The sequence below is a fragment of the Nicotiana tabacum genome, chromosome 18 (assembly GCF_000715075.1).
Source record: "Nicotiana tabacum cultivar K326 chromosome 18, ASM71507v2, whole genome shotgun sequence".
NCBI classification, from domain to species: domain Eukaryota; kingdom Viridiplantae; phylum Streptophyta; class Magnoliopsida; order Solanales; family Solanaceae; genus Nicotiana; species Nicotiana tabacum.
The window spans coordinates 116,883,191-116,907,967 of record NC_134097.1 but is presented as its reverse complement, the minus strand read 5'-3'; the positions used below and the strand labels follow the sequence as shown (position 1 = coordinate 116,907,967).

The window sequence follows — 24,777 nt, the reverse complement described above, 5'->3', positions numbered from 1 at the left end:
GGCAGTCGGTGACCCTCTTTCTTATCTTCCCCTCCAATTCCATTAAACTGTACTCCAGATATTCCAGCCTTTTGCTAGATTTAACCGCTCTTTCTTTCCACTCGTTAATCATTTCCATATCGGTCTTATGTTGCGCCATATGTTCAGCTTCAGACTCTCAAACTCTTTTGCGCAGCTTGTTGTACTTCACCGCTGCTTCGGCATACTCATCTATGACCATGTTTCTTGGACCAACCCTTGTCTCAAAGACTCCTGATAGATTATCATCCAACCATGAAGGGTAAAAGTATGAATGGCCTGCATGATATCGGTCCGGCTCGATAGTATCCTTCTCTACAATAATCTTCAAATTCCACATATGTTTTTCTTCATTCTTACATGGGGTCAACCTGGAAATCAGCTCTGAAGTGTCTCATCTTAGCAACCCGTGGTATGACCTGTCTCCTGCCTGCCTGTCTCATAACCCTGAGGGGAGCATAAGGATATATCCCCCTTAATACAATCAACACCAAATATGGGACGCCTCTGGATCTAATGATGAATTCGTCGGCGGGGAACCACTCGAACATCCACTGAGCCTGTTCCTCAGTCAACTTGTTGAAAACCTGCACCCATGCTACAGCATCCTTGGGTTGAGCAAACATGTCTGGAATGTAAGTCATTCTCTTAGGGTGATGGAAGGCTATGTGGTCGTTCCATGGCCTTCGTAGGAACTCTTAGTGGTATTGGGCCCTTTGGAGATGTTCTAACAGCCGGACTTGTAATAGCAAATTTCAACCCTTAAAGAACTTGAACCTCTTCTGACAGCGTTCCACGGCCCAGTATATGTCTTCAACGATCATAGGGACAATAGTATATGTCTGTCTCTTGATCCCATCCATCAGAGTTTTGGACACCATGGCCAGCCTAGTATGGATTCTATCCCCTTGGATTGGGAATTCCAGCATGACCAAGAAGCACACGATGAACACGAAGACCCTACGATGAACCTAGCCCAAAGAGGTGATTGAGAACTCATCATCAAAAATATGGTAAGAGTTGTTGTGACCGTATCTTTCATAAAGGAATTCAAAAGGTACATAGGAGTTTTTCAGGCACTCCAAATCATCATTTTTCTTTAGCCCCATCATCTTAAGGAACCCTCTAGTGGTTCGATTTTCATGTGCTAGCAGACCAGGGCCATCCTAAGGCAACCAGCAAATTCTCCTATTTCTTCTAGGAGGGGAGTCATTTCTATATCCCCAAAACAGAACACATCCCTTTCCTTATCCCAAAATAGAGTGGCAGCCTCGATTAGCATCTTGTTTGGTTGAAGATCCAATAGTGATGGAAAATTCCCTAAGAGTATTTTCACATGATTTTGGTCACTTGAGGGAAGGTCCCTCCTCCAATCTATCAAAAGTGAAGGTATGCTACCGACCAAACCGAATCTGGGGACATCGTGCCTTTTTTTATGCAAAACAAGAGATAGTTAGGCTCTTTCCCCTTCCAGGTTCGTCTATTTATATAGTAATGATTGGCATATTGCCACTTATTTCTCCAAATCAATGCACATAATCGTGATTTCGTCCGTTGGAATTGTGGAAAACTCGATGGACGTTTGGATGAGGCTGTCTTAAAGGGTTATTATGCGGGCAACATATTAACCCGGCTAGGTTTGACCATGATGCATGTACAATTAATCAGAGTAAATATACTATAGATGTCTAGAGTGCGACCCTCAAACGGAAAACTTGAGGGGGAAAGGCACGGAACCGTCGAACGCACCGCTAATCGAATAGTTTTACTACAAATACGCCTTTCCGAATTTAACGGGTGATACATAAGAAGAGCGCAAACACGCATCAAGCATTTCTATAGGATTGATTACGCATGAGTGGAATATGATGTTAAGCATGATATATGCAATAATAAATAACATGTTGTCAAGTATTTGCATGTAAAAAATGATAAATGCAGTATTTAAATAATTGAAAGACAGTTACGAAAAAAGAAAACAAAGATACAAGTCAGTTTTAGCAAAACAAAGAAATCATAAATAAGTAGTTAAATCCAAATAATGGGGAAAGGATACACGGGATAAAGCATGCTTAAGACTAATTCACAAAAATAAGTTTGTTATGGTAAGAGCCTAATAATATCCCCAGCAGATTCGCCATGTTATCGCGCCCCATTTTTCCTTACGGAGTCCGGGTTTCGACATTCATGGGGGAACATGTAACGACCCGACTGGTTATTTTGAGCAATTGTGCCCAGTTTGGCAGTTTGAGGCCAATAACATCTTCACATTATGTGTATCGACTTGTGTGCATGGTTGGATTCAGTTTCCGGATGAATCGGAGTCGAATTGGAAGAAGGAATATAGTTCTGGAAGCTTAAGTGGAGAGAATTTGACCGGAATTTGATATTTGAGTAAACTGCTCCGAAAGGAGTTTTGGATGATATCAGTAGCTTTTGTAAGGTAATTTTGGACTTGTGCGTGTGTTCGGATTTGGGTTTGGAGGCCCATAGGGTAATTTGTGGCATTTTGGTGAAAGTTGGAAAAGTTAAAGTTTGGAAAATATAGAGGTTTGACCCATAGTTGACTTCTATGTTATCGAGGTCAGAATGCAATTCCGAAAGTTTGAACAGCTCTGTTATGTCATTTTGGACTTGTTTACAAAATTTGGTGTCGTTTGGAGTTGATTTGATATGGTTCGGACGCTTGGTTGCAATTCTAGAGGTTCTTGAAGTTCGTAGTGATTTTCATACATTTGGGCATATGATTCATGATTTTAGTATATTTTTTGAAGTGATTTGAGAGTGGGGATAAGTTCGTATGATGTTATGGGATGTGTTGGCACATTTGATTGATGTTCTGGGGGCCTCGGATGAGTTTCGGGGTGAGTTTTGAGCATGATCGGACATTCGGCACTAGGAAGTTGTTCCGGATCGTTGGGGGCCGCGGACAGCGGTAAATCATTACCCCAGCAGCCAAAAAGACCGTTGTCAGCAGTGATATTTTGTTTCAGCAGTCGAATTTTTGCGGTAGCGGAAAATGGTCCGCGGCCTGCGGTGAGGAAGAATCTGCAGCTTCACTAGTCTGACTTCGGAAGCCTATATCTTTTGATCTACAAGGAATGTTTACATGATTCAAAAACTAAAGTTGTAGCCTTCGTGTCCAGTTTCGATATAGGTAAATAAATCACAATTTGGACATCTATAGAGAAATTTATGGCCAAAATACTAAAGCATGTCACTGCAGTCAACATTCTCCGCGGTAGTGGTGGATTTACCGCGGTCAGTGGTGGTTTTTTTTAGGTCAGCAGTGATGGAAATCTGGGAGATGCACTAAAGGTACAAGGTTTAGGATTTTATTTCATATTTTGACCTAGAGAGATCGGATGAGAATATATAAATCTATCATTGAATTCATCATTTGATTCGTGATTTGGGATGGAATTTGGGAAAATTTGTAAAGTTCTTCAAACATGTAAAATCATGATTTGAAGGACCAAATGGTATCGGAATTGGATAATTTTTGTATGGGTGAACTCGTATCGGAATGGGTATTCTATTTTTATAAATTTTGGAGGGTTACGGAGTGCGGGTCCATGGAGTTGACTTTTCTTGACTTTTTGCAAATTGTATAAGAATCATAGTTTTGTTAATTGGAATTATTTTCTCTTGCATTGCTAGATGTATTTAAGTCGTTTTTGGCTATTGAGCCGAGCATTGATGAATTGGTAAAGGAAAAGCTAAATTGAGTATTGAATTGGCCGGATTGAGGTAAATATCTTGCCTAACCTTGTGTGGGGGACTTCCCTTAGGGTTTGAGTCTTCTATGCTAATTGTAGTCCACACACACGAGGTGACGAGTGTGTGCTAGGACTTATTTGTGGGAAATTTGCCTCTAGGGTTCTTAGGTCCTTATGTTTATTATGTGCAAAAAATTCTGTCATGCTTGAGTTTCCTTATTGCTTAAATTACCTCTATATTCTCCATATGATGTTGCTAGTTTTCTTCTAATTCTTACGTGTTACTTGGCCCCTAATTGCCTTAATTGAAGTGATTACCTTCCTTATTGTTTTGATACTTCTTGATTGTGAGTTCCCCGATGACTTCGTGCAAATATGTTACATGTCCATTTGTTGTGGTTAACGGTGTAATTATTACATGCTTATTATGTCTTATTGCTTTGTTAAGGTTAGTGTGCTTCTTTGTTTTCTTTTCGTGATCCTTATTATGTACTATCCATGCTTGACTTGATGAGTATTGATATTGGACCAAGCTTATGGTAATTCCTTGGTATTTGACCGTTGTTGAGTATTGACTCAAGTTGGAATTCATTTTGTGAAGTTAATTGCTGGGACGAGATTGATTATATTTGATTCCCTTGACGGGATGTATTGTTTATGATATTGTTTCCCTTGCCGAGATGTTATTACTTATGATATTGTTTCCCTTGCCGAGATATTGCTATTATACTATTGTTCCCTTGCCGGGATTCTATTATGATGTTATTGACTCCCTTGACCAAATTGCTTGTGATTGTTGCCTGGGTAAGGAAGAGTGTAAAAGCACGAAGGGTGATGTCGTGCACGATATTTGTGAGAGAGTGTTAAAGCACGAAGGGTGATGTCATGCATGATATTTGTGAGAGAGTGTTAATGCACGAAGGGTGATGCCATGCCGCAAGATGTACCATTTTGTGCCTTTATATGAGTGATAATACACGAAGGATCATTCTGTGCCATGATTATGTGATGTAAAAGTACGAAGGATGATGTCGTGCCGATTATATTGATTCTTATGGTGAGGACGAGAGTAAAAGCATGAAGGGTGATGTCGTTCACTTGTCCTTGATTTTCCTGATTCTTGCAGATAATTGAGTTATGGTGTACGTTTATTTCCTCATATTCTGTTGTTACTTGATTCTTTTGTGATGTTATTGATTCCCTTTCCCAAATTGCTTGTGATTGTTCCTTGGGTGAGGAAGAGTGTAAAGAACGAAGGGTGATGTCGTGCATGTTATTTGTGAGAGAGTGTTAAAGCACGAAGGGTGATGCCGTGCATGTTATTTGTGAGAGAGTGTTAAAGCATGAAAGGTGATGTCGTACACTTTCTGTTTGCTATGCTTATTTGTTGTTACCAATTCAAGTGTTTTTACTGTTCAAATTCCTTTATTGTTGCGATCCTTTGTGATGGAACCCCATAGTGTTTTCAATACTTCACCGTATTTATATGTATATTTCAATACTTCAAATTTCAACAATTGTTTAATTTTTAATTCAATTAGTTATTCAATTAAATTCTCTTAAACCGTCTGAGGTTGTATTTTACTTAAAAAGGAATTTCTACTAAGTTAATTTATTAAATCCCTTGTTAAAGGTAATAATTCATTTGATGTTGTATTTTAATTGAAAAATGGTATTTTCTTTATTCAACTGATTTCTAAAAATAACTTCATCTTTTCTTGCTCAGTTCCTAATTGGTTTAGAAGATGTACTCTACTTTATGTTATGTAAATGAGACTCCGTGAATATCTTAATTGCATTGTTTATGGACCCTATGTACTGAGTATCATAAGAACATTGTTGTGCAAAGGGAGATAGAAATATGTGGGCACAAGATGTCGGGTGTGCTAAAGGTAATTGAGGTAGGATATGAGACATCGAGTTTGAGATGGCTAGAATTGTGTACCAGAAATGATATGATTTATTGAGATGACATCGCCTTCCTTGTTTGAGTACATTTTTACTTGTCTGTGTTCCGGCTATCTTTCGTTTCCATCCGTGTTTCCCTTTATTGTTTCTACTGATTGTAGTTTGTTCCTTCCCTACTGTTGATATTACTTTGTCATCGTTAGGTTGATAGTTTATTATCATATCATGTTCAATTTATTTGACCAGTAGGTGTTTGGACTGTTCCTCATCACTACCCCACCGAGGTTATTCTTGATACTTACTGGGCACTACTGTGGTGTGCTCATACTACACTTTTGTACATTTTTTTGTACAGATCCAAGTATTTTATCAATAGTAGTTGTGCAGGTTGTTTTGATGGAGACTCAAGGTAAACCTGCTACAGCGTTTGTAGGCCTCGCAGTCACCTTCATTTGTACTTATTTCCATTTGTTACTTTTTCGGAGCAGTGATGTATTTATTTTGTATAACTACTCTTAGAAAGGCTTGTAACTTGTACCACCGGTTTTGGGAATTGTAATTTGTTCAGACTAAATTAATTTAAAGTTAGTAAATATAAATGTTATTTTAGATAATGTTAGGCTTACCTAGTTTAGAGACTAGGTGCCATCACGACTCCTTCGGAGGGATTTTTGGGTCGTGACAGAACAACTCATTTCCTTTTGGGAATTGGGTATTTGAAGAGTCGCCACCTAACGGATTAAGGTGTTTTAGGGCACCTAGAGTGATTAACTCATGTAACTAGTTTGCATTACCAGAGATTAGGGATAGGGCTCGAAATAACCTTGAGGGGAAGGTGTTAGGCACCTCTCACGGTCCACAATGGTGGGTCCCGGCCTAACTTAAACTATGTGAATTAGTCATTTAACAAGTAAACAGTCTTAGCACATATTTGCAAATAAAGCAGTTTCCCACATCTACATGCATATATGATCAAGGAAGTTCAGATAATGAAAGTAAAGAGGTTTAAATACATATATATGTAAAGAAAAATGAAGTTTAGATTATTTAAACACATATAGGAATTGGGAAAGGGAAGTCCTAAGTTGATTAGCCTACAGGATCAATCTGTGCAATGCCCGGTAATCCTCCTCAACTAGAGGGGCTACAAGTGACATTAATGCGCATGTCATCATATCCTTTTACTACCCATTACCCTACCCTTAGTGGTTATATAAGCGAGTTTAATTAATGACCTCTAAGTGTGCTGTTACTCGTCCCTTCCTTGTGGCCCCAGAGGAATTTAGGACCTCTAGACTTAGGCAGTTCTAGACAATCCTAATGTGTTTAAAAAGGAAAAGCCTAGGCGACAACGAATAACATATAGGACTGTCAATCAAGGAAACAGCTAAAAGTCTCATGTTTACCTCTACATATACATAGGCAAATAAACAAAACGTCTCAAACATCTGATTTTGAAGAAGTTGAGAAATCCTAAGAACATGATATCTAGATGAATATTTTAGATATAGGATATGCAGTGTTTGTTTTAAGGGGAGTGACAGAATCCTAACCAATTTACCTACTGGTTTTATAGCCTGTGAAACTTAAGCAATTTGTAAACAATCAGAACACAGCTTCTCATTTTTACGAGGTTAGTTACCTAAGGCTTGCCTAGGCGTGGGATTCTACACAATCATAGTTGCAGGAGCTGTTTAAACAGTTTAATATTATTCAACCTATAGGCATGCTGGATCTAGGTGATACTGATTATAACAGGAGATTTATCAAATTATGTTTAGAGACATGATACCTAGGCGTGAGTCTGTTTTAAACCTTTTCATAGACATCATTGATTTAATAGAAATAGACGCAGTTCAAACAAATGCAAATAGAATTCCTAAGAACACGGTATCTAATGCATACAGGGATGACAGTTTTTATTAAGATTATTTAATAGTAGGATGTCTATGTGACAGTACTTAGGAATTGAGCATGCAACATGCTGAAGCAGTAAACGTGAAGGCCGTAAAATCAGGATATCTAATGCACAGGTTTAACATAGTTTAAACGTAAATGAACACATCAATCCTAGAACATGGCTTCTAATATAGATTTGCAGAATGTAACGCTTATAGCATGTTTTCTACCTAGTTTTACCCATAGTATCATACAATTACCCTCCCTTTTATTAGTTACCCAAATATTTGTTTATAAATAATTATTACAGACCAAAATTGCATAAATTACACAAAGGAAATATAAAGTAATACTATAGGGAACCTGAAGCAGGCCCAAAAAATAAACCTAGGAATACCAGGCCTTCAACGTAGTCTCAAATGCTCAAAAGTCTCATGGCCAACAAGTGTCTAGGTGTGTCAGAGTTCCCTAAGGACCTCAAGGATCCCGGGCAGTGCTCACACCAAGACTTTTCTCAAGTAGGTACTGGTTATGTGCAGTGTAAAAAAGCCAACCCTGATATGCCAGAGTTCAGAGAGATCTCAAGGATCCCTAAGCAGTACACATACCAGAGGGGCAGAATTTAATGACCCAAGAGTAAGTGAGAGTGCTTGAAAAGACTTAGTGAAAACAATGTGAAGAAAACTTCTTAGGAGTGAAAAAAGATTTTCTGGAATAGACCAGTTTTAGAAAAATACTAGGAAGGAAAGCTAGTTTTTAGAAGAGTACAGATAACATCTTGAAAACAGTTCAGAAGATAGCAAAATTCAGTAAGCGACTAGTCAACCATAGAAGGTTCAGATTCACAGGTACTTTAGCAGGCAGGTTTGCACACAAGGGTGAAAGGGATTGGGAACATGTAGGAATCTCATTGAGGGTACATGAATAGGGGCAGGGAGGCATGTAAACAACATAGAACACTTAGGAGCTTTATAGTCTTAATGAAGTAACCAGGATAGCAGGCAACTAAAACATGGAGCAAAGATGTAGAAGACAGAATCAGACACACAAGTAGGGTCACAGCATGATCACCTAGCTAAAGGATTAATCATAAATCAACAAACAGGCTGGTCAAGCATCAGATAAACATGTAAAGTGTAGACATACTAGTTGTATTAGGCATGCTTGAACAAAGAAGTCAAATTCATAATAAACTAATGCAGGAATAAAACACATAGAGTTTGGATTTCAATTATAACTAGAGACATACCAATTGAGGAAAAAGAGTGCAGAATATATAGCAAGTAGTCTCACTATCTAGCCTTGGCTAGACCCATAATAGCACAAGTAACACAAGTATCCAAGAAGGAGAAGAGTTTTAGTGTGTGTGTGTGTGTTATGAACTGATGTCCAAGTTTGTAGAATGAGAATGCACATATATATATATATATATAGGAGTCGAATAGTATAGGTAAGTAAGGCAAGGCAGATTGTCATTGCAAAAATAAGGCAAGAAATAATCAAACAATCAATAAAGTAAAGTCAGTCATGAACAAATTAGTTGTAAAATCAGGCTAGTACTACTTGATTTAAAGAAAATTGTATGTGGAATCAATCAGTAATTAAGGGCTAGGTTAAATAAGGCAAGAACTAACTCTGAAATCAATTAAAAGTTGGTTCTGAAAATCAAAGCATAAAATCAGGCCAGTAGCACTAATTATTAATCACACATAAGGTAAGAAAGGTAAAATCTAATAAGGAAACAACGATATTAAGGAAAGCCCAATTTCAAGCCCTAATTTAGGTGAGTGAGATTAATTAACAATTAGTCGACAGAGTTTAAGGCAAACGGTCAGAATTAGTAAAATGATCGGTTAAATAATCAGAACTATAAGAGATTAGGCAGAAATACAGAAACATATAGTAAACAAAATAAATAAGGAAACCATAATAGATACTCAGAGACGAAAACGTTTAAAAGTTAAATATTTTGTGAAAAATTCTGTGAAATCAAGACCCTTATTCTAGAGTAAACTAAAATCAGTTAGGAATAATAATAGTGAAAGATTAGAAAATATCGATGTGGAAGTACTGAAAAATTTAAAGAAGAAATACCAAAATAAACATGAAATCGTTTCAAATCTGAGATGATCTAAACAGAATCAACCAAAAATTAGCCAGATTCATAAAATAAACATAGGTTGAACCAAATCTGGTTTAACCGGAGATTTGAAACCTTAAAATATGAAGATATTCGTACTAACATGTATTGGAATGAACATAGACGGAAATAGTCAAGACATGAAAGATTTTAAACTAGATCAGACTTGAGCTTGGCCAGATTTGCTTTACCATGTTAGCAAGCAACTAAATAGGGTCGTAGATGAGTAACCAGCGGTGAAGAGAGACCGATAATATAAGGGAATCCATGGCTGATTCCATTTTGGGTCAGAATTGGAGGAGATAACATGTGACGACGCTAGGGTTAGAGAGGGGTGAGAGACGAGAACATATGAGGGCGGCGGGTTTGAAAAAATGGGTAGGGTTAGGGGGTTTTTATATAATAAAAGAGGCCGGCTGATTTAGGGTCATTGATCTTCTGAGATCAACGGCCGGGATTAGATGTTTAGGTGGGGCAGGTTTAATTAACTGAGTATTTGGGTTTGGGTTTGGGTTGGACGGGTATGGGGTAATTGGACTAGGCTAGATTTGAAATTGGGTATTTCTAGGGGCTAGATTTTAAATACCCAATTAATTTAGTAATATAATTTTATAAATTAATGTATAAATGATAAAAATATGATTTGTGCATGCAAATTCTTTAAAATACTTACTTAATATTGTAAAATATGAAAAGTCATCTTCTGTATGGATAATATAATTGTGCATTTATATAGGCTATTGTTGCAAAAATATACAATTCTAGCCTAAAAGGCAAATGTGATTGTAAAAAAATACAATTAAAATATTTAAGAATTATATTGGCATAAATATTGAATTTAGGCGATTATATCTTTACAAAAATAATACGAGAAATAATTATGAATATTTGTATAAATAAAAATACAAAAGTAAATTGTTTTAAGGCTTTTAAAAATATAGAAAAATTATAAAAATACTTGTGCATGTTTGTAAATATTTATACGATATTTTAAAAGTATGTATGCAAATTTAAATATATATGAAAGAAAAATTGGGTATCAACAGTAGGTGTCTTAACCTAACCTCCTTGCTACTCTATCGAGGTTAGGCGATACTTACTATGTACCATTGTGGTGTACTCATGATACGCTTTTGCACATTTTTGTGCAGATCCGGGTGCTTCAGCTCGTGTCGGATTCTTGTGATTTGACTAAATATCTTGGAGATTTCAAGGTATACCTGCTCAGCGCTCGCATGCCTTGGAGTTATCTTCTATATTTTATTTACTACCTTATACCCTATTATCACACAGTATTGTATTAGAGATTCTTAGTATATTCTGTAAAGCTTATGATTCAATTCCACCGATTTTGAGAATTTTACTACTGAAGTTGTATTTTGAAGTTATTATGAGATTTATCATATTATTTTATTATCTTAATTTGTTATTCATGATAAACTATCAACTAATGTTAGGTTTACCGAGTCTTAGAGACTAGGTGTCATCACGACTGCTTAAAGTGGGATTTTGGGGTCGTGACAGAGTGACATCATAGTGGAATCAACCTAAACGGTTCTACGTTTTTTCCTTTTCGAGCCAGCTAGGGATGGAGAAATGAAGGGTTAAATATATGTGGCAACTAGTCTTAACAATTGCTAACTGCAATTTAAATTCTACTCAATTGAGCTTGTGCTAGCTAGAATACTATGTTGATACACAGAATATTAAGTCCTAGCTCTCTCTCTCTCTCTCTAGGGGTTAAGAGTTTCCTAAATGTTGGGATCATGGAGGTTACGACTAAGCTATGAGAAATATTGTTATCATGTGTAAAAGACTTCATTAATATGTTTACCTTTGAGAATTCACACGATAACTTTTTGTGTAAAATTCACGAATAGCTATATTTATCACTGCTAACAAAAATAACGCACAGCTTAAAATGCCCCTAACATCAAAACACACAAAGATCCACTTTTTCATCTTCTTCTTTTACCTATGGAAGGTTTGAGTTCCATGATAAAATCATGGAGTTCAAACAAGCTTATATGGGTTTACATAGATTACTTCAACAAATAGGTAATATTGTGTATGTACGATTTAGATGAAGGTTGTGTGCTTGATAACGAATGAAACATATGGAACAGTAACAAAGAACAAAAATATAGACAAAGTTGATATTTCCATCACCCACTTTCTTTCGTCACAGTCGTTTGCACAAACGTTCTACTAACTATTAAAATCCATTAGATCTAACACAAAAGCACAAAGAAGTGATGAAGATTAGCGTCACTAGCCATGGGTGCGTTAGCTTCACTAGCGATTTATGAAAGAGAAAAATAAAAGGAAAAGGAATGCATAAGAATAAATATTACATTCATCAACAGGGGCGGATCTATGTAGAGAAGACTGGGGATAGTATGCCACTGGAACGCTCAGGTACAATTTCTTCTACATACTGGATCTATTTGTTAATATTTCTTTTCCTTTTCTAAAATTCTTGTAGTTTTGTTCATCTTTGTCTTTTCTCTCATTGTAAAACCTTATTTTTACTATATATTAAACATTTGCTTCATTTTGCTTTTCTAGATCTAAAATATTTTTTTATTTGAGTATATTTTTAATCATTTTCTTTTGTTATCCGTATCATGTTGTTTTTTCTTTACATTTGAATAAACGGACCAAACGATTTTAGTTTGGTTATCATGTTTATGCACCAAAAATTCTTATAAAACAAATCGAATTAATTCAAAAACAAAATCGAATAAAACATAGAGAATCAGCAAAATATAAACCTTAGTTAAATTTCCTTGACTAGTGATAAATTTAATGAAATATAGTGGTACCCGTAGTCATAAAATCATGGATCCGACCATCAACAAGATCTGGTGCACATAGCTACTCCATTATTAATGGAAAGATAATGCACATAAAAAAATAGAGATGCTTAAAAATATGGACAAGTTGAATAATCAAATAAGCAGCACCACTCACAGGGGCGGATGCATTTCATAAGATGCTTCGTCAGAAATTTAATATATATTTGAGGAAATGAATAAGTAGGAAAAAGTGGTATCACTTGGCATAAATTATCTTTTGGCGCGTTGGTTATATTTGAGAGAGTCTGTATGGTTAAAATTGTGATAAAGTAGAAATAAATTTAGGACTTTTTCTAATTTAAGACTCAATAAAATCGATAGACTAAGACCATTTCTAGTCAAAAATTATGATAATTAAAGTTATTGTTTCTGTTCTTCTATAACTTCTGACACGACTTATAAAAATTCCTACGTAGTTATGATTAATTGTCCTATCTTTTATTTTCCAAGTTTATTCTTTCATGCATTTCATTGACTTGTTAGTATAGGTTCCATCTTTAACGGTAAAGTTTACTCTTATATACCTAAATTAAAGTTTTTAGCTCTTTTATTGTCATGTTACGTCTTTTACCGTTGAGTGGTTCTTATTTGAAGTTCGCATTACATGTTACCTCTTTCTTTGTTGATTTATCATTATTTGAAGTTGTTACTATATGATATCTCTTCGTGTTGAGTTGTTTCTCATTTATTCCTTATATTGAGATTCTTGTATAAATGACTCATGGATTATGTGATGTGATAATATTAGTATTGTTGATTTTGTTAAAGTTGTGACATATGGGCACGTGTGGTGCGAGTTGTAATTATGTTGTGATATTGATGTGCATGCGGCGGTATAAGGATAGGAGTTGATGTGCATGCGGCGAGATAAGGTCGGATATATACGCGTGTTGCTAGTAAAAAAATACTTGAAGCTACGCAGTGAGACAAGGTGGCTAAAATGCGTGTAGATATCTTGGAAAAAATATTTTTAAAAATATAAATGCAAGGCTCTCAGGGTACTATAAGAAAGATTATGATTATGACTTTTGAAATGTGGTGATGAGGTATAGGGCTTCGGTTGTAATTTTTGTTGTACATCCTATGTGAAAGGACTTCTTAATTTGAACAGTTATTGTCTTTCCTGCATTCGTTGTTAATATCTCATATTTAGTCTTGTTGTTCCTTATTGCTTTATTCTCCATTGTTAGTCATATATCATTGTATTGTTCCGTAGTCACTTAATTCTTTGCCTTTCGTTATTAGATTATATAATATTCTCCAGTGTCTTAACCTAGCCTCCTCGCTACTCTACCGAGGTTAGACGATACATATTGGGTACCATTATGATGTACTCATGATACGCTTTTGCACATTTTTGTGCAGATCCAGGTGCTTCAGCTCGTGTCGGATACCTGTGATTTGACCAGATATCTTGGAGATTTCAAGGTATACCTGCTCACCACTCGCATGCCTTGGAGTTACCTTCTGTTATTTTATTTACTACCTTATACGCTATTATCACACAGTGTTGTATTAGAGATTCTTAGTATATTCTGTAAAGCTTATGACTCAATTCCATCGATTTTGGGGATTTTACTACTGAAGTTGCATTTTGAAGTTATTATGAGATTTATCATTTTATTTTATTATCTTAGTTTGTTATTCATGATAAACTATCAACGAATGTTAGGCTTACCAAGTCTTAGAGACTAGATATCATCACGACAACTTAAGGTGAGATTTTGGTGTCGTGGCAGAGTGACAGCATAGTGGAATCAACTTAAACGGTTCTACGTTTTTTCTTTTTCGAGCCAGCTAGGGATGGAGAAATGAAGGGTTAAATATATATATATATATATATATATATATATATATATATATATATATATATATATATATATATATATAATTGGTCTTAACAATTGCTAACTGCAATTTAAATTCTACTCAATTGAGCTTGTGCTAGCTAGAATACTATGTTGATGCACAGAGTATTAAGCCTTAGCTCTCTCTCTCTCTCTCTAGGGGTTAAGAGTTTCCTAAATATTGGGATCATGGAGGTTACGACTAGGCTATGAGAAATATTGTTATCATGTATAAAAAATGTTATCAATATGTTTTCCTTATAGAATTCACGCAATAACGTTTTGTGTAAAATTCACGAATAGGTATATTTATCACTGCTAAAAAAAAATAACGCACAGCTTAAAATGCCCCTAACATCAAAACGCACAAAGATCCGCTTTTTCATCTTCTTCTTTTGCCTATGGAATATTTGAGTTTCATGATAAAATCCTGGATTTCAAACAAGCTTATATGGGTTTACATAGATTACTCCAAAAAATAGGTAATATTGTGTATGTACGATTTAGATGAAGGTTGTGTGCTTGATAACGAATAAAACATAGGGAACAATAATAAAAAACAAAAATATACACAAAGTTGATATTTTCATCACCCACTTTCTTTCGTCGCAGTCGTTTTCTCAAACGTTCTTCTGACTATTAAAATCCATTAGATCTAACACAAAAGCACAAAGAAGTGATGAAGATTAGCGGCACTGGCCATGGGTGCGTTAGCTTCACTAGCGATTTATGAAAGAGAAAAATAAAAGGAAAAGGAATGCATAAGAATAAATATTACATCCATCAACAGGGGCGGATATATGTAGAGAAGACGGGGATGGTACATCATTGGAACACTCAGGTACAATTTCTTCTACATACCGGTACTTCATGGGGAAAAAGATTACTATGCAAAGAGTGGCACTCAAATCACAAAGTGAACGTAGGTGCCATGGTAAGATAGTCGCTTTCCAAATGCAAAGTCATGGATTGAAGTAGTTGATGGGCAATGGTTTTTTGCCTTTCCCTCTTAGCCCTACTTGTTCCCTTTTTTCATTTGTTAATATTTCTTCTCTTTTTCTAAAATTCTTGTAGTTTTGTTCATCTTTGTCTTTCCTCTCATTGTACAACCTCATTATATATTAAACGTTTGCTTCATTTTGCTTTTCAAGATCTAAAATATTTTTTATTTAAATATAATTTTAATCATTTTCTTTTGTTATCCGTATCATGTTGTTTTTCCTTTAAATTTGAATAAAAGGACCAAACGATTTTAGTTTGGTTATCACGTTTATGCACCAAAAATCTTATAAAACAAATCGAATTAATTCAAACAAAATCAAATAAAACATAGAGAATCAGCAAAATATACAACTCAATTAAATCTCCTTGACTAGTGATTAATATAATGAAATGTAGTGATACTCGTATTCATCAAATTCTGGATCCGACCATCAACAAGATCTGGTGCACATAGCTACTCCTTTTTTAATGGAAAGATAATGCACATAGAAAAAATAGAGATGCTTAAAAATGTGGACAAGTTGAATAATCAAATAAGCAGCACCACTCACAGGGGCGGATGCATGTCATAAGATGCTTCGTTTCAAAAAATTTATATATATATATATATATATATATATATATATATATATATATATATATATATATATATATATATATATATATATTGGTGAGGAAATGAATAAGTAGGAAAAAATGGCATCACTTGGCATAAATTGTCTCTTAGCGCGTTGGTTATGTTTGAGAGAGCCTCTATGGTTAAAATTGTTATAAAGTAGAAATAAATCTAGGACTTTTTCTAACTTAAGACTCGATAAAACCGATAGACTAAGACCATTTCTAGTCCAAAATTATGATAATTAAAGTTATTATTTCTGTTCTTATATAAATTCCGACACCGGTTATAAAAATTCCTACGCAGTTCACTCAGCTGCCCACACGCCTACCAGTGTGTTTCAAAAAGATGGTGAAAAGATTTGGTTTACTTAGACCCCAGGTTACTATATTTGGTTTTGAACTCCAATCTCCACCATAACTCCATATTATATTAGAGTTACCTTCGAAAAACGGAGAAACTTCAGCATACGAGTTTCAAACTCCAACATAATATGTTAGATTTTACTTGTGAAAGTTCAAAATTTCAGTAATATGTTGGAATTTCTCGTTGTTTTAGTTGAGTATATTTTTTTGTCCTAATTTTATTTTCGAATTAAAAAGTAGATATTTTTCATTTACTTTGGTAATACTGGTTATTCTTCAATTGCATAGTCAGAAAATGGCTAGCCCCTGCAAACTTACTCGATAAAATATTTTCACTAGATAAATAATCTATCAAATTTTATGATTCTACTGCATAATTTTTGTTAGTTCAATGACTATAATTGAAATTCCCAGGGCTAACACTGCATATCAGTTTGTTGCTTTGCCATTCATATTGACCAATGTGGTGACAAAATAGTCTCTTGACTTTGGAACAATAAATTAAAAGTTTAGTGAAATTCGTGAAATTAATCATGTAAGGCCTCTTTTTATCTCACAAATTTGTGAACCCACGTCTTTAACCTAACCTTTTGGGTCTACAAAATTGCTGCGAGAAAAAAAAAGAAGTGCAAGTTGAAAGAATTTCTAATTCACATGTATTATTGAAAGAAAGTGTCTTTTCTAAGTAGGCTGACGTTTCCTTGATGGAAGAAAAGGCCAAACAATTATTAGATATAACGAAACTATAACTAATAATCATTAATAGATGCAATCATTGATATGAAAAGAAGACGACAAAAATGCAGGGCACATGTTGACTGCATGACTTCTTCCAATCAAGGACTATCAAAAACCAAATTACTGTCGAAATGTGATGGCACTTTAGTTTTAAAGCCATCCAGAATCTACATAACAGGTTATGCACTTTAAACAGATAGCTGCAAGATATTGCTAGATTCACTTAAGCCAAATAGATCTGCTTAACTACAGAGTTGATCGTTTTGGAAAGTAGACCTACATATAATTGGGCCACTTGTTCTAGACTTCACTACTCAAGTTGCATTTCTTTCTCGCATGATGCATGGGGCGACTGCCCCTTCATCCTCTGTGGTCTTTCGTCTTTGATGGTAGAACCCTTTTTCTTCACTGGCTCTTCAACACTGTCTACAGCGCTATATCACCACATGTAAATGAAACAGCAATCAGTACTCTAATAAAAAGAACTAGCACACATGGTGGAACTGCCACAAAATGATTTATAATCCTCATCACATCCTAACGAAACGTATACTTCATCCAACAGAAAAAAGAAAAAGAAAGTTCATTCAGCAGTTTCAAGAAAAAGAACACAAATTGTAGGAGACATTATTACAAATAGAGGTTCAGTTCTTACTTCTGCAGGGACTGCCCTACCCTGGAGGGCACAAAAACTTACTTCACAGTGTTCCCATGGCAATGAACACCTCTGAAAAATTCAAGTTAATGCATCTAGCTAGACGGCTATGACCAAATGCATCACTAGTCCAACCCAACAAAGGGTGAACCACGATTGTAAAAGTATGAGTCCGCTGCTTGACATATTTTCTATGCCATTTTTGGTTAGAGAGACACAAGTACGGTATCCAAAACGGGAGGCGTAATTTTATGATACTTAGATTACAGGTACCGCCTATAAGAATAGCAACATTATAAAACTAAAATCTATTACCTCTATGAGAGTTCAAGTTAAATATGAAGTGTTGAAAAGCAAAAATTAACTTGTAGGATATACTCATGCTAGGATACACTAGGATAGCCAGAAATGTCCGGTAACACCTTAAACATGACAACTTTTGTTTAGTTCCCCTTAAATTCCTGTGGTCTTTAATACTCCCTGAACTTGGAAATTTGATAGTCTTGAACCCCAAGATGCTGATGTGGCAAAGAGTGGGGTATTGTTCAAATATTAATGTGGCGGGAGGTCACGGGTTCAAGCCGTACGTGAAAACAGCCTCTTACAGAAATATAGCGTACAATATACCCCTGTGGTCCGACGCTTCTTGTACCCCGCGCATAGCTGGAGCTTAGTGCACGGGGCTGCCACATAATCAAATATAATGATTTATTTGTTCCAATTGTATTTCTTCTTGTTTCTTCTTAATACATTGCATATTTTATCCTAATTGTATTTTTTTTAAATAACATGAATATATGTTTGTATTTCTTATCTTTTTTTTTGGTACAAATCTAAAAAAGTTAGTTGAAACTCCATTTTCTTTAGCCAAATGAAAAGAAGATTTACCAAAGTAATGAAGTTTAAATGGTGTATTTTCTACAAAAAGAAAAAGATATTGTGTATTTTTATTTTCATTTTCATGCAATGACTATTTGTTTAACCTATGTATTTTTCATTTTCGAGTCAAATTCGCAAATATTTAGTCGGAGTTTTACTATTTTTAGCTAAAATATTTACAATATATGGAGTTCCAGCAACATATTTTTTTTAGATGCAATGAATAATATATTCTAAATGTGTATTCCTTCTTTTCCTGACCAAATATGTAAAAGTAACTTGATTAAAATATCATCTTTAGCCAAATAAAAAATTATAGTTAAAATAACATTGTCTCAATTTATTTATTAATTTTTTACAAATATAGGCACGAAAAAAATGATTTAAATAGTTGGTGGACTTAAAAAGATAAAAGTATATATTTTATTGTAAAAAATGCCATATGGACAAAAAAAATCCATGTGACAGCGTGTGTCACACTCCATGGATTGTCAACGTCCATCGGGTTGAGGGCTTGAGGCTATGAAATTGTCAAAGTTCAAGGCAGCATTAAAAACCACGTGAAGTTTAAATTGGAAACAAACAAAAGTTGCCAAGTTTGAGAGGTTCCCGAACTATTCTGCCCATTAAGATATTATGTATCCAATGGTTTTGTATTTATGTTTTCTGATAATGCATATGTCAGCCATCGATAATCTTATATACACCATAGACAAAACAACCAAAAGATACTTCTGGCAGAATCGGTAGTTGCTATTGCTCAATAAGTTGTCAACCTAAATTTGGTTCCAACCTTATCAACAACCATAGAATTACACAAACAAACTGAGGATTGGTTTCATAGATTCAGTCCGAGCCCACAGTGAAGTCAGGAGAAGGAGCTCTCCGCTTAAGAACATAAAATCTCACAAGTCTATCACTCTTAAGAAAAAGAGAGTTACATTAAAAGCTGAATCAAGGAAAAACATTTAAATAGCAGTATTCTCTTTAGTTGATAACACAAACTACATCATAAACCAGTTTCATAACACGGTCTAAGCATTAAAAACAACATGCACGCTTAGTACAACAAGAAAAGGAAATGATCAACGTTAGTGCGACATGACAAGACATTTTTAGCAACAGAAAAAAAAACAGGTGAGTTTTTAGTAGCTAGATTGACAAAACATATCTTTTTTTAAAAAAAATGGGTTGAGAAACTTAGATTTAAAAGAGAACAATACTCAAAACTTATGCAACCACATTCTATACATGAAGATGTGAGCAGAAAGTTTTACAAGGATGCCATAGACTTTAGTGGGTACTGATTTTATGTTCATCTTTCCCCAACTAATTTTCACCAATCTGTTATGCTCAATATGTTCCGCCTTCACCTCAAAAAGTTGACAGCAATCAACCAACCAAAAAATAATTAAGCTCCTTGCTAGACCCAAAAGTTGCAACCTTGTAAAAAGCAACTTACATTTGCTAATTCATATGGACACAACAGCTAAAATTCTGGTTCTCTATGGTAGGACTATTTATCTATCTTAGTAAGCTCTTAAGTTGCTCGGACTCGGGTGCGGGTATCCAATACGAGTGCAAATCAAGAGGTTAGAGGTGAGAAATGCAAAAAAAAAAAAAAAAAAAAAAAAAAAAAAGTGAAAACAGAGAGATTACTTGATCCTAGAGTCGTGCACTCATAGTAAATAAAATTGCATACTCTACAAGCCCTTTACAATTTAGGGAAAGGTGAATCAGAGAGACAAGAGTTAAAATGAATGAAAAATGGAAGACCCAACACATCCATCACCTAATGTGAATGCCCTGCTCACATTACTAGCACCATATGAAAAAAAGAGGGATTAATTTCTCGGAAGGAAGAAAAATACAAACAGAGCTCAAGAGTTGTGGCAAGCAAAGATAGAATTTTCAACTAGGCCAAATTGGATGACAAATTTATGCACATCATATAATTAAATAAAAGAGGTAAGGAATAAATGACAGATTGCACTCACATTGCCACCATCCCATCACGAGGAAGGAAATAAGGATCAACAGATATAATTTGGCATGCCCCCACGGACACATCTAAAGTGTCTGTTGTTTTGTAGACAGAAAGGGAAGCCACCCCCAATTTTCCCGAAGATAAAAGAGCAATCACCAGGAAAGATGTACTAGACAGCTCAACCAAAACTGGAACTGGAGATTCCCTATGAATTTCCCTTTCCCAACTTGTTGATCTAAATAAATCCTGTTTAAGACTTGTTGATCTAAACCATTTTTCCTTGGAAAAATCATATCCATACAAGTAGTGCAGGTCATTGGTGAACCAATACAATGTTGAGTTGCTTACAAGCGGGCGTGCAGCGGTGATCGCATAGGCTAGTATCTCAAGGTCAATGTCATCCAATACAAGCGAATTGGGCAAAGAGTTGCAATCTGATAATGTGAAATTAAAGTTGGGATGAACTTCAACTTTGAAACCATCTAGACCATCTAGACTGAGTTTGTAAAATAGTAAATTACCTGCCGGAAATGAGCAGCATACAACTGTCGCATCACTTTCCTCTTTCATAACGGCAGTAGTTCTACCACTAAATTTAGGAGCAAAATCCTGGACATTCAATGCCAACAGCTCCCAGCTTTTGGTGTCAATGTTGTAAGCTTCGCCGCAGTGCCTCCCTTCGTAGTTGTCGCCTATATGTGGAAAATTTCTGCCCCCAGAAAATAGATCGTTCTACCGAGGGCAAGGACACAGGGTTCGTACTGCTGAAGTTCCTTGGAATGAGATACGCATTCCCAGAATTCGGGTTGGGGGCTTCTGATGTTGTGCCTATACAACTTCATAGAGTGTCTGATCTTTCTGATCTCTCCTTCTCCAACTCCTTCTCCAAGGAGGGATTCAGTGATTCCGCCAGCCCAGTAGATGTGGCCATCCACAAGGGCCCAGCCTCCTCCGGATTCCGACTCCATTTGAGCAACCGGAGAAAGTCCATCCGAAATGCAATTTAATTTTTCTGTATCAATACAATACCACAAATGCTTCTTACAACTGTAACCGTGGACATATAGCTGTGGCGTCGGGGTTGCCATTGAAATTGGATACAAAGAAAATACTCCTCTGTCCGTCAATTGCAAAGAAATTGAAACAGGTCACTCTTTAGGTCTAGGGTTTTCAAATGTCCGATTTTTCCGTCTTCAGAAATCGGTAAAATCTCACTTTATACACATTAGGCCCAAAATATTTACCTTTTAATAGAGGAAAAAGACAAGACGACCTATAAAAGTAAAACTATTTGCCCTCCCCTACCCATTAAAGAATTCTACCCACTAAATAATTACAACTCCTACCCATTTAATAAATAAAAACAATAACAAAATAACTACCCACACTTTTAATGCCCTACGTATAAAAACGCAGAAGCTGCTCAAAATTTCAGAAAATTCGCGCACAAACATGGAAAAACGCAGAAGCTCTTCAAAATTTCAGAAAATTAGCGCACAAAATTGAGATTTCCACTGATCGAAGAGTAGTAAGTGTGAAAAAACAGATCGAAGATGCTGATTCGGATTTTAATTTCGTTGTTCTCCTCAGATTTTGAATTTGCTGGTGGTTTGATTTTGATTTCGGAGCTAAACTTCTAAATTTTAGCTGAAAATTCTAATCTAGGTTTGGAGATCTGGAGATCTAGAGGTTTGATTTCGTTGTTGTTTTGTTGAAATTTCGAACACTGTTGATTTCAAACACCGTTGAAATTTGCATTGTTGAGATTCAATTTTGGACATAAAAGTGATTATAACTTTAGAATCATGGAAAATATTCCAATTCTGCTGCAACATAGTGGAGAATGGGATGATAACAATAATTCATAATTTTTCATGTTGATGCAATTCTAATAAAGACCTATTGGAAATTTGAACAACTTCTCGGAGAAATTGCAAAGCAACTGCAAAAGGACAGTAAAACAATAGTTATTCAGTATGCTATTGCTCAAGGATATCCACCAATTACAATTTGCAGCGATATGAGTGTTAGTGTTTATATGGAATTGAAAAAATCAAGTGCAGGGATGACAACACTTCTCCTGTGTGTGTCGTTTGCTAAAAACACTATAGCTGCAAGCACCTCCAGTTTCGATGTTGCTCCAATTTCACCAGAAATTGCACAATTTGAAAGCACTGATATGATTACTACGTTTGATGTGCAAGAAGGAGATGACGCCATTTTAGAACTTGATGATGCAAACATCATAACTGATCAATTTCATCAAAATGTTGAAAAAGGACAAATTTACGAAGACAAGAACCTGCTGGCTCTCGTTATGAAACAGTATGGTGTTAGAGAAAAATATCAATATCGGGTTCATAAATCATGCCCAAGAAGGTTCGTCTGCATGTTGTCGAGTAAAAAAACTATGTGATACCTATATAGTATATAAGTATGCTAAATCAGTATACTATGAGAGTATGGAATTGTATTGGTTTGTCTGTGTTTTTTATCAGTGATACTGGTATAGTATATAAGTATGCTATATCAGTATACTATGCGAGTATATAACTGTATTGGTTTGTCTTTGTTATTATCAGTAAAACATAATACCAATATAGTATATATGTATGCTAAATCAGTATACTATGTGAGTATAGAATTGTGCTGCTTTGTCTATATTTTTTATCAGCAAAATATGATACTGATACAGTATATAAGTATACCAACAGAGTATACCATGTGAGTATATAATTGTACGGATTTTTTTGTGTGTTTTTTATCAATAAAACATTATACATAATTGTATTTATATTATAAACAGGTATATTCTTGAATGCGTGGATGAAAGATGCACTTGGAGACTTAAAACATCAAGCCTGCGAGAATCAAATCTTTTCAAAGTGACAGATTTCAATTCTGTCCACAGTTGTTTAACTGATAAGAGATTTTGTTCACAAAAGCAAGCTGTCTCAGCTTTTGTTGCAGCTGTGGTACAAGATAAACTTGTTGACCCGAAAACCATATATACACCAACTGATATCCAGAGAGACATCCAAAAAACATATGGTATGGACTTAAGCTACATGCAAGCATGGAGATCAAAAGAAAAAGCAATGCAATTATTGAGACGATCACCAAGTGAATCATACAAGAAAATGCCAACATATCTTTATATGTTAGAGTACGCTAACCCAGGATCAGTGACACGACTACACACTGAAGGAGATGGGAGCTTTTTGTATGCATTCATAGCTATATATGCATCGATTAGAGGATGGGTCTATTGTAGGCCACCAGTTGTAGTTGATGGAAGTTTTTTAAAGTCAACATATAGAGGGACCATACTCACGGTTTCCATGCAAGACGCAGAGGGTAAGAATACAATCCAATTACATTCAGTTAAAGAAACAAAAAATATTTTCAAATATTATATAATACCAGTATGGTATACAAGTATACCAACAGAGTATATAGTTGTTTTGCTACACACCTGCACGTACCTATAACTATACTACTATATGAAATACTAAATTAATATTTTGTGTACAATCCAATTACATTCAGTTAAAGAAACAAAAAAAAATATTTTCAAATATTATATGACACCAGTATGGTATACAAGTATACCAACAGAGTATATAGTTGTTTTGCTACACACCTGCACCTACCTATGACTATACTACTATATGAAATGCTAAATTAATATAGTGTGTTGTAATTGATATTTTGTTCTTTGGGTTTACAGGACAAATTCTACCCCTCGCATATGCAATTGTTGATTCGGAAAATGATGCATCGTGGGAATGGTTCTTCGTGCAGTTGAGAGAAACCTATGGACAAAGAGAGGGAATGTGCATTGTATCAGACATGCATGATGCTATATGGAAAGCAACTTCAATTGTCTATCCAGAAGTCCCTCATTGTGCATGCATGTTCCATCTATGGAGCAACATAAAGACAAACTTCAGGAAGAGCCAAAAACAAATCAAAGAAGTATATTTTGCTTTAGCAAGAGCATACACTGTTGAAGAATTCAACAGGCATATGGCAGAGTTAGAAGATATTGATAGTAGAGTGAAAACATACCTGATGGATATTGGATATGGTAAATTGTCCCGGGCGCATTCCAAGGCAAATAGAACCATGACCATGACATCGAAT

General features: G+C 35.3%; 1 protein-coding gene across 2 annotated transcripts; it reads right to left on the bottom strand.

Annotated features, from left to right (window-relative positions):
- Window positions 1-17,154: 17,154 nt before the first annotated feature.
- Window positions 17,155-22,183, bottom strand: LOC107811653 (uncharacterized). Of its 2 annotated transcripts, XM_016636619.2 has the most exons (3): window positions 21,153-22,183; window positions 20,642-21,065; window positions 17,155-17,544 (listed from the first exon to the last, which is right to left on the bottom strand). In XM_016636619.2, the coding sequence occupies exons 1-3, from the start codon at window positions 21,199-21,201 to the stop codon at window positions 17,421-17,423; spliced, it is 597 nt and encodes a 198-aa protein (XP_016492105.1). In that variant the 5' UTR covers window positions 21,202-22,183; the 3' UTR covers window positions 17,155-17,420. The 2 variants fall into 2 exon arrangements, with proteins under 2 accessions (XP_016492105.1, XP_016492104.1); XM_016636618.2 differs by having other exon boundaries at window positions 20,642-22,174.
- Between the last annotated feature and the right edge of the window lie 2,594 nt (window positions 22,184-24,777).